At 31.1% G+C, this 11,155-nt stretch overlaps 1 protein-coding gene across 1 annotated transcript; it reads right to left on the reverse strand.

The window, feature by feature from the left end:
- Positions 1–634: 634 nt before the first annotated feature.
- LOC106776221 (kinesin-like protein KIN-12F) lies at positions 635–6,665 on the reverse strand. Its single transcript, XM_014663603.2, has 16 exons — positions 6,263–6,665; positions 5,998–6,135; positions 5,698–5,781; positions 5,454–5,579; positions 5,311–5,370; positions 5,145–5,198; positions 4,942–5,034; positions 4,671–4,766; positions 4,384–4,532; positions 3,746–3,895; positions 3,530–3,656; positions 2,613–3,443; positions 2,424–2,525; positions 2,295–2,348; positions 1,406–2,191; positions 635–1,114 (listed from the first exon to the last, which is right to left on the reverse strand). The coding sequence occupies exons 1-16, from the start codon at positions 6,497–6,499 to the stop codon at positions 866–868; spliced, it is 3,336 nt and encodes a 1,111-aa protein (XP_014519089.1). The 5' UTR covers positions 6,500–6,665; the 3' UTR covers positions 635–865.
- Between the last annotated feature and the right edge of the window lie 4,490 nt (positions 6,666–11,155).

Consider the following 11,155-nt stretch of genomic DNA (forward strand, 5'->3'; position numbering starts at 1 on the left):
TGTATGGCTTTGTCCTTGGTATTAGACTGAAATCGTGGGTAGTTTGTTATTGGAAGGTCCTTTTTCAACAATTTTCTTCACGCACTCCCTCAACTTTTAAAATAACAAGTGACTTTTAGATTACATGTTTTAGAAGCTTTTTGGAACAAACTTTTTAAAATTTCCAGAATAAAACTTCTGAAATAAAATTTTTGGATAAATATTTTCAGAATAACATTTTTAGAACAGACGAAAAAACAAGTTTTTCTGAATGAAATTTTCATAGCAAATTTATTGAAATGCATATAATGCCTATTGGAGTGAATTGTCCATAGCCTCTCTACATGATATGCGTTTGGGAAAAAGCTGAAGGGTTTTGAGTCTTTTTCCTATTATTATAGGGACACAATTAGTAATTTTGGGGGTGCAGGAAGCAATAGATTGAAATGGGTAGGTTAGGTTTCATTGTCTTTCTTGTGGATGAGTGGGGGTAGGTTAGGTTATATATATAAATTAGTTTATATATATAAATTGTAGTTTAATTTGAATAAATCAGGTAAGATACATTCGTTTTTGTGAAAAGCTTTGGCAACTTGGAGAATTAGAATGTCTCGGAATAAAAGACTATTAGGCGATTTGTTTACAACGAAAAATCTAGGGTAAAAAGAAGATCAACGATTTTACCTATTATAAGACCAATACAAGAAGTTACAAATGAATTGCAGTTCCACAACAATGGTTGGATGATCACAAATTGGAACAAAAACAATGAATTTCTAGGAATACACAAAAAAGAATAGTGGCATTTATACCCTTTGATCCAAGTAGGATCTATGCCAGACAGAATACTTAACTTTGATCTGATTCCTTTTTATCAACCGGTAAGTTAATAATGATCCTGATATATTGCTCCAAATTCTGCTCTCCAAGCCTGATCATCGTATGTATAGGAGGAGGCTGTATTGTGTGCCACATCACAATCCTCTTTATACAGTGGTTGCAGTGCAGACTCAGGTAATTTGCTCTCTGTAATGTACTGCTTCATGGTATTAATCTCTGTCTTGTGTTTTCTTTTCAGCTTTTCAATTTGCATCTTCAAATTTTCATTGTCTTGTTGCACATTTGCAAAGTTCTCCTGTATAACATAAGAAATATATAGTATTCAAGAAATGAATTAAAAATGTTAAGACAGAACATACGCTGAATCTTCACAACAACTAGTATAATTATTTAATCCATCTTGAGAACATTCAAAGTAGTATAGATTGACAGAAATGCAATTCCTTTTCTCTTTCCATGTTAATCCTGTACCTTTCTTTTTTTTCCTGTTTATTAAGTAATTAGTGAGCAAGAAACAAAACACCATTCCAAAAGAACCCAGAATTAACTCCCTAAATTCTGAAACCTTAATTAGATAGAATTGTACCTCTGCAAAAGCTGCTGCATGTTCAGCTTCTCTTAGCCGAACAAGTAGCTCTCCAGCAGCCTGAACAGCTTCAGCAGTATCTCGAAGCTGAGTCTTCAAGTTCTGATTCTCCTTTTTCAATAATTTTGATTCCCTTTCTCTTTCCACTCTCAATGCTGAAAGCTCAGCGGAAAGAGACTTGGCAAAGCGGGCGTGACCTTTTTTCGAGGCTTTCGCTGCTGCCTTCTTCACTTCTGCTATCCCTTCCATTATGGCGTCGTGTTTCATAACCAAATCATCGTATTTTTCTTGTAGATCAGCATAGTGTTCCACCATTCTAGCATGTCCCATAACTGCTCTCTTTAGCGCATCATCTATCTCTGCTGTGCACTTCTTCTCTGACGTCAGTTCCATCTCCAACCTCTCAGTACGTTGGCGATATGACTCAAGATCAGCTCTAAGTTCATCAGTAAGACAAATCCACTCACTTTCCATTTCTGTCCATCTCTGTCTTTCATTCTCTAGCTCTTCGTTGCCATTATCATAAGAAAATACCCCGCTCTTTTGCAGTTGTATGGATCTTGACATCAATGAAGACCTTAGTTTGTCAGTAGATTTTTTTACTGGTGCATCGCTGCATAATTGCAGCTTGCTCCTTAGATTCTGAATTTCCTTAAGAAGTGATTCCTTCTCAGTTGAATCAAAAGAGACGTCCTTTTGGGCTAACTCTTCCTGAACTTCTTTAATTTCACATTTTTCCTCTATAATGCATGGCAAATGACCATTTGAGGAAAATTCCCTTAGAAGCTGCAAATGATATCAAACAAAACAAATGCAAACTAACTATCAACGGGATAGACTTTATAATTATGAACTATAAATTATAAATTAGATACTACATTCAACTGACCTTTTCTTCATCTTTCATCGAGTTCAGTTCTCTATCTCCTTTCAATTTCTCCACCTGGTAAGAGACATCGCCATTAAATGTAAAATCAAAACCACAGTTCACAAAGGAAAATAGGAGGAATATTAATACCAGCTGATTTAGTTGCTCAATTCTAGCTGCTTGCTCCTTACAAACATTCTCGAGCTCCTTCTCTTTCATGATGTTTTTGCCGTTACATTCTCCAAATGCCAGCTAAATTGTCAAAAAATGGATAAATGAGGTGAAGACATAGAAATAAGTATTTAGAAAGATACTTCATAAAATTAAGACAAAACATACTTGGACCAAACTGGAATCCTGACTAGATATTTTGGTCCGGCAAGATTCACAAAGGAAAGAAGCTACTTCATCACTGGAAGCTTTCTGTGGTATTGTTTGATCACAAGATTCAGCCTTGTCAATGTCTAGAGAAGGTGTCAAAGTTAAGTGCTCAAAGGAGAAGGACGATGAAGATTTGTTCAATGCTGAATTATGCTGATGATAGTCAATAATCTGTAGTCCCTTCTGAAGGCTTGCTGCCAAGGACTCAACCTTGCTAGACTGTACTGAGGATTGCACGTGCTCGCCCTGTTTAAAAGGTTTGTCTAACACATTGTTGCTGAAAGTTGAACTCTCTGTCACATTGTTCCAACTTCCAAGATAGCTTGAAGAAATAGCCAAACTTTTCCTTTGAGTTTTGCTGAACTTTGGAGATTCGGACAACTGTGGTCCAGCAAGTACTGGAAATTGATTACATGAATTGACTGAAATGCTCAGTGTTTTTCCGCAGCATACCTCATCCTTTTCAATTTCATCAACGCTGTTGGTGTCTGCATCACAATTTTCCTCAACAGAATAAAACTGGACACGATTTTCATTGACATACATATCCTTTGGATTTCCTTCAGATGAGCTATCCAATTCATCAATTTGCTGGCGTAATTGCTGTATGTCATCCTTGCTGACATTTACGCGCTCACTAGTATCACGACCTACGTTGGATAGGAGTAGAGAGCGGTTTAAGCTGACTCTCATCTGATTCAGGCTTTCCCGTGCATTTGGTCCTTGGAAGTATCCTTCTTTACTCCCAGCTGAGCTGTAAACATCGTACTTTGCTCTAACAAGTTCTTCCTGAACCATATAACACATTGTAATTCAAAGATTTGCATTAGTTTGATCTTTCAGTCACAACAAACTAAATGAACACAGAAATATACCTTTAAGTGTCTGATATTATTACTCAAATCAACATCAGCCTCCTTTATTACATTGATAACTGGCTCATTTGTGATGGATCTTGCTTGCTCACCAAATCTGAGTGTGCGCAGGGTTTTATCATTACTCCTACAATCAACAAGTGCAATCTTTATTTCTAGAACTCAAAAATACCGTCACACTACACTCTATGCATGAACAAATTATGAGGTTAATACTTTTTATTAGGGGAGATGGAACATATTACTGAGAGTTTGGCATTTCCACCAAGTGATCCTTGTAGTAATCGAGTTAAGCAGGAGTCGTTGTGTGGAATGTCTCCGTTTTTTCCAGACTGAGATTTCTTACTCAGAGCATCCACTAAATGCCTACAACAAAGAAATATAACAGTGGTTACAAATAGAAAGCAATCATAGTCATTAAATAGAAATAAAAGCAAAGTGTTATTTTTCCGTTTGGAATCAGACTATAGAAATTATGATAAGAAAACTAAGGTCTGCGTGGAAGAGAACTTGTTAACTTACTTAGGCTTATCTTGTGACATGAGCCTTTTTCCAAGTATTAGGAAAAACTTATGAAAATAGCTTATGACATATCCATAATTTATTTTCACCTTAGTTCAATTATAAGATATCTCCGTAAGTTATCTTCTCCCTATTTCAATTGTAACGTCTCCAAATACGATACAAAACAACCTAAAACTTATATTAAACTTGCATAACCCTGTTTTCTTTTTCATTATATAGAAACAACTTATACATAAGCACTTGCATGATAAGAACTTCTTCAAAAAAAGTACTTAATTAAGTTATTAACCCAAACACACCCTAAGAAGTAATTTTGTTAGGGATCTTACTCGAGCTGAGATAATGATTTCTGGACATGTTTGTTTTCCCTTGTACATTGGCTACCTAAATCACCAACTTCGTCGCTGTCCAGTCCAGCAAGATCAATAAGGCTGATTCTGCTAACTTTTGAGCTACTGAATAAGCCCTCTGTGGTTCCCTGTAACATCATTTTATGAAAATCATAATCGACAAAAAATAATGAAGAAAATTAACAATGTAAGCCTGCCTTGAACCTTAGTTATAACCGTACAAAATTGATGGTATTGTCAGGTAGAATTACAAAATTTCACAGTACCTTGCAAAAAGATTCAATAACAAATGTGAAAATTATGTGTGATCCAGAGCTATTAGAATTTAAATTCGTTGCTCCCTTTTTCCTCCTTGAAAGGCCCTGCAGCATACATAAAAGAATGAACTTAACCGATAAAGATTAAAAAGGACCGCTGTCATTAATGAGCAAATGCACACAATAGTTAGAGCAAAAGTATCAGCTAACAAAAACAAAGCTTTCAGTTCTCATAAATTGCATATAGATTTCAACAATGTAGACCTTCATGATTCCCTACCTTAATCAAAATTTCTGCCACATCATCATAGTTAGTGACGTATTCCTCGATCAGATTTTCAATATGAGGAGCATTTCTTGAATCATCCTTCATCTGCAATAATTTTGACCAAGGTAGCAAGTATGTAGCAACTAGAAACAGAATAAACGAGAAGCAATACATTCATAAAAACTTGTACCAAAATGACGGAAGGATATGCCTACCTCAAGGTTCTGCTGAATAGGATTGAGTAAATTGCCAATTTGTTCGTTGTATATCTGTTTTAAAACACAGCCAAATAAAAGGAAGGAACACATTACCAACATTAAGCGACCAACTCAAATTGCTGTTTTGGGAAGCTTTATAGAGGAAACTTAAGTACTGATTTACCTCAAGAAATGAACAACGACATTGATAATTGAACTGCTTCTCACCAGAAATAAGCTTCTCCTGATATTGTAATCCAAACTCAATCATTCAAAATTTAAAAGAAGAAACACGAGGACTTAATTTAAGTAGAAGATAGAGCATACTCTCTCTAGCTCAGAAAGTAACATTCTGAAGATCCGAGGAACAATTCCCAATTGACTAGAACACGAGGACTCATCAACCATGGCACTTGGGGGACCCCACATTGTGTAAGTCTTTCCACTCCCAGACTAGTAAAGAAGTACAACACAAGTGAGAAGGGAAAAATAATCCTCAATATTCCATCTAAAAATGACACTCGTTTTGTCACTAAGAAAGTTCAAAAACATAGCGAGCAACCAAATGTACCTGACCAAATGACAGAATAGTAGTGTTGTAACCAGCTAAGGCATTTCTAACCAAGGGAACACCCACTGACTGAAAAACATCTTCCTGAACATACAACAGCTCAAAAATCAAATTCAAGATTGATCTCCTCTTAAAAGCAAACCAGGCAGCAAGAACATGGAATAAAGAAAGGCCAAGTCTCCATTCCCTCATCATTACACCAAACTGCTGTAATTTCGAATTACTTCCTTTTCTTACAGCAAGAGATACTTTAAGATTTAAAACAAGAATCCCAATCACACAATTAAGTGAAGTTCCTACCTGATTGGAGTTGGCATCAAAAACTTCATCAAACATGAACTTTATGTCTCCAATACACAGGGCATCAGAAGAAACCTTCTTAATTTCCCAATCCCCCTCTTTTCCATTGATATTTTCAGGCTTAATTCTCACCACAACCTGTTCCAAAATACACAAAAATATTATAAGCAATAAATAATAACTTTTTACACACTAGTTTCTGAAGCTAAAGATTACAGCTTGAAAGTTGAAATGTGACCCAAAAGGAAGCAAATTTTGAACTTGCCTTCACATGTGAGTTGCTGTGGGAAAATGGGTCGTGGGGCTTCAATTGTTGATGGTGATTGAGGGAAATGTTTGGATGGGTAGGGGGAGTGTTTTCAACGTCGGAATTCAGGAATTTATGGTTTGTAAAGGAAGAAGAAGTGGGTTTGCGGTTGGAAGAAGAGATTGATCTGAGAAAATTAGAAGAAATGGTTCCCAAAAACCCACTAGAATCTGTGTTGTTGGTCTTTTGCCTCATTTTTTTTTTCAAGAATGAAAAAATTCACAAGAGAGGGAGAGAGAGAGTTTAGATTCAAATGTTGGATGCAGAGCGAAGATGAAGAGTGTTTGAATTGGAATTACTCAAAGAGGAAAGAAAGATGACCGTTATGAATGTTACAATTGAAATTCCTAAATTACCCTTTTTGGTTTATAGAGAAATGATTGCTTTTAAAGAAAAAAAAGGTAAGGTTAAAAGAAAGTGGTCGTGTAAATTAAAGGTTAAATATATGATTTACATTACTAATCTAATATTTTTCAGACAGTACTATTATTTATTCTTTTTATATTTTTGCTAATGACAAATACATCCAGTTATATTTTTTAGTTTTGTAATAATTTAAATTATGCATAATCTCATTTTAAATTAGTTTAACCGGTCCAAAAATTATTAAGAATACATTAAATTAAATTTTATATATATTTTTGTCTGAAAACAACTGACATGCATTCTTATTTTTAATATACTTTGAATATTCATCTCCACTTTGAAAATGCATGCTTTTAAATCAAATTACAACACACTATGTGAAGGTGTTACATGATAGATCGAAAATAATACTAATAATGTCTCATTTATATTAAATAACCAGAAATATATAAGAATGTGGGAAATATAAAGAGAAAGTTAGATCACTGTCTAAATTAAGTGATTATTAGTTTTATCAACAAATAAACTAATCATGTTAGATGTTCTTATTTTGAATTAAATATGAGATAAGCAATTTGTAATAGAAAAACTAAACTAACACAGTAATCATTTGTTTTGTTGGCTGACTTCAACTTGTTTCTTTTGTCAACAACTTCAAATTGAGTTTTTAAATTCATAAAAAAATAAAAAATATAGTAAATTATCATTTACATGATCATTTAATCATAAATCAATATGTAGAATATATTTATTTATTAATGTTACAATAATTAAAATTTTATAAAATAAATCTATTTAAAAAGAACGCTCCTCCAAGAGAGTGACACAATGAGGGACAAAATGGTCCATTCGGAAATTATATTCAAAATAAGTAGTCGTTGAGGGCGGTGGGAGAGAATTTGACTTTCCTTTCCGAAATCAATTATTACTTATTCATAACTAATATAATTATTTTATTATAATAGTAAAGTAATAATAATAACGACAGGAATTTATTAATGTATTAAAAATGAAGTTAAAAATTATTATTTATAACTATTATTGTGACAAAGCATAAAATTTGTTAAAAGTAATTATAAGGTTAATTAAGTTTTATATTATTGTTTAGTTGTTGTATAATAAAAATAATTGTTTTATATCATAGTTAAGTTTTTATTATTGTTTAATAAAAATAATTTCAATTTGTTTAGTTGTAGTGACATTATTTTATAATATTATAATTTTAAATTTTTATGATTTAATTATTACTTAAGTGACAATTTTAATTACCAATTATATTTTTTTTAGTTTTGTTTACAATCCACAATCAGTAAACTTTTAACCTCCTCCGTAATTTATTTGTTGAAAAAAATTTTACTCACTTCTCTATCAACAAAAAAGTAGTAAGAATGTTTTTAAAAAGGTCATGGTATTTTTAACAACGTCATCAAGGATAAGGTTATCTCTGAGTTACACAAATACAAACACCAATAACATTAAGGATAATGATATTTAGACAACATTTTTTTTACAAGGTTTGAACATTGATTACGTGTTAATTTGTGGTTGGTCAAAAATTACTTCACATAATCAATCACAAATTGACCAATAATTAATGTTCAAATGTTGTCAAAAAAAATGTTATCTAAATATTATTATCCTAACATTAAAGTCTAATTATATAAAAGATTGATATCACTCTTTATCTAAAACCTTAAGACAATATTAATGAGTCTTTCATATTTATAAGCGGCTTTACTTTTTCATTTCTATTTAATGTAAGATTAAACTAAGACGGATTCTTTATTTTATATTTTACAATGTGAAAAACCTTCGTGAAAAAAATTAAACTCTAGCTTTACTCTTTGGAGGTATGCATTGTAGTACATGGAAGTCATGTATTCTTACATTAAACATGTTATAGGAGAGGTTGATGAATTGGAGTTGAGTGTGAAATTCGCAAGAATGTCGTTAGAGTATACGATATCAAAAAAAAGTCTAAAAAAGGTGAGAATTTTTTAAATAAAGAAAATTGAGAGAAGGTAATGGGTTGGAAAAAGGAGAAATTGTAGTAATTGAAATTGATGATGAAAATTGTAACATAAATAATATTTATAAAATTATAAAATAACATGTGAAAACAACCAAATATAATGAAAAAACAAAAGAACAATAACATCACTTCATTAATAAAATAATGAAATAACAAGAATTAAATTTGAAAAGTATAAAATTTTATAATACACTACACAATTTTTTTATGAACTTAAAACTTATTTAAACATTTTTATAATTTAAAATATTTTTCCTAAAAGATTATTTCGTTTGAAAGTCTAAATATTTAGGGACTCTTCCTTAAAATATAGGCTATTTTTAAATAGGCGGTTTCTTTATTTTCTTCTTATTATTAGTCAACAGGATAGATAACCGAAATTACAATCAATTTTTCTAAATAAAAAAGTTAGTTATCATTTAGGGATAATGATACTTTGACAACTAGAATGTGACAAATTTTTGACACCGGCCACGTGTCACATTCTGGGTGGTCCACATGTTTTAAAAAAATAAAATGACAGAACATGGATTGAATGTGTAGTGATAGACCTGGTATCAATGTACAAATAAGTGGATAGTTTAGGCTAACTTTTAGCACGAGGAGGACATTTTTGAATTTGCATTAGTTTTACATTGATACCTTCTCGTGCTAAAAATTAGCCTAAATTACCTACTTATTTGTACATTGATATCAGGTCTGTCACTACACATTGAATCCATGTTTTATCATTTTATTTTTTAAAACATGTGGACCACCCAGAATGTGACACGTGGCGGTGTCAAAAATTTGTTACACTCTGGATGTCAAAGTATAATTATCCATCATTTAGAAAACTGATAGTTTTGACATTCTATAGTAACTACACCACCTTAAAAGGTGAAATTGTTGGAATATAGTATATAATTACATTTCTCCTCTCTTTTTTACTTTTACGATAGCAGAAAAAGAAAAAAAAAAATATATATATATATATATATATATATATATATATATATTTATTTATTTATTTATATATAGGGTTTGTTAATTTATGTAAAGTGATTTTTTAGTTAGTATATTTTAGCAGAGTGTACTAAGTTTTAGGTTACAAAAATGTTTTTATTAAAAAAAACAATTTTAAATCAAAGGGTATTTTAATAATTTTAAAATTTAATTTAAAATAGAAAAACAATATAAGATAGTTATTAAAAATCCTGATTGGTCCACGTGTACAAGTTATTAGTTTTTATTATATATTTTTTAAAAGGTAATAGTTTTTTAAAATAAAAAATAAAATAAAAGGTAATTGTTTTTTTTAACCCACGGGTTTTATCCAGACGATTCTATAAACCCAGACAGTTCTATAAACCCAAACGGGTTCTATAAACCAAAACGAGTTCTATAAACCCAGACCGGTTCTATAAACTCTAAACCATAAACCATTATATGTTTTTAAAAGGTAGTTGTTTTTTAAAATAAAAAATAAAATAAAAAGTAGTTGTTTTTTAAAATTAAAAATAAAATAAAAGCTAATAACATCAATCAGGATTTTTAATAACTACCTTTTATTTTTTTATTTTAAATTAAATTTTAAAATTATTAAAATACTCTTGGATTTAAAGTTAGTTTTCTTTTTTAACAGAGACATTTTTGTAATCTAAAATTTAGTACACTTTACTAAAATGTACCAACTAAAAAACTTCAATTAGCAAACCCCTTTATATATTTATAGAACCGAATGTATCTTGTAAAATTTTTTCCACTTCAAGAACTGATGTTGTTCAATATTTATTTTTTAAGTTTCTTTTGTTCTCTATCGATTCTCTATCGAATAGTGGAGTATTTGTGAAAGATTTTTTACCCTCGTCTTAACGTTCTATATCAGAAATTATAGTCAAAGTTAAATTAATGTTGAAGTTAAAATATGATCAAAATAATATTTATAAGTGTTTCTTTAATCATAGTCTTCACCTAAATGAATCTTTTTTATGGACCTATTGACAAACTTACTTGTGACGAACTGTAACTATTTTTTACTAAGTTACTTAAGTGTGAATGTCTTAGGCAGAGAGGAGTGGACATCGACTCACAACACCCTATCCTACTGAGGAGTGTTCTTATCAGAAGATGGATATAACTTTTGATTTGCGAAGCATAGTATTCGATATTCAATCATCGATATCTATGTAACATTAAAATTACTCTTTTAGAGTGATAATTCATCAATTGCAAATTATTTGATAATCATTTGATTAATTCTACTAACTACAAAATATCTAATACTAGATACTCAGTAATAATCACTAGTACAAAAAATCATATTTTATGACATACAAAAACGAACTATGACGTACATAGTTTTGTACTTTATAATAGGTCTACACATTCATTTTATGACGTAGCAAAAATAAAGTCAGAATGGACAGTTTTAGCAGTTTCTAGTTTTTTTTGTGGTTTTTGGAAGTTCTGAA

This window comes from Vigna radiata, chromosome 10 (assembly GCF_000741045.1).
Source record: "Vigna radiata var. radiata cultivar VC1973A chromosome 10, Vradiata_ver6, whole genome shotgun sequence".
Lineage (NCBI taxonomy): Eukaryota > Viridiplantae > Streptophyta > Magnoliopsida > Fabales > Fabaceae > Vigna > Vigna radiata.

Coding starts and splice junctions, on each gene's coding strand:
- LOC106776221 (XM_014663603.2), bottom strand. CDS start 6,499: ATGAGGCAAAAGACCAACAACACAGATTCTAGTGGGTTTTTGGGAACC. Junction 4,533..4,670: donor TTATTGAATCTTTTTGCAAG/GTACTGTGAAAT, acceptor ATGATGTTACAG/GGAACCACAGAGGGCTTATT. Junction 2,192..2,294: donor CGATGAAAGATGAAGAAAAG/GTCAGTTGAATG, acceptor TATCATTTGCAG/CTTCTAAGGGAATTTTCCTC.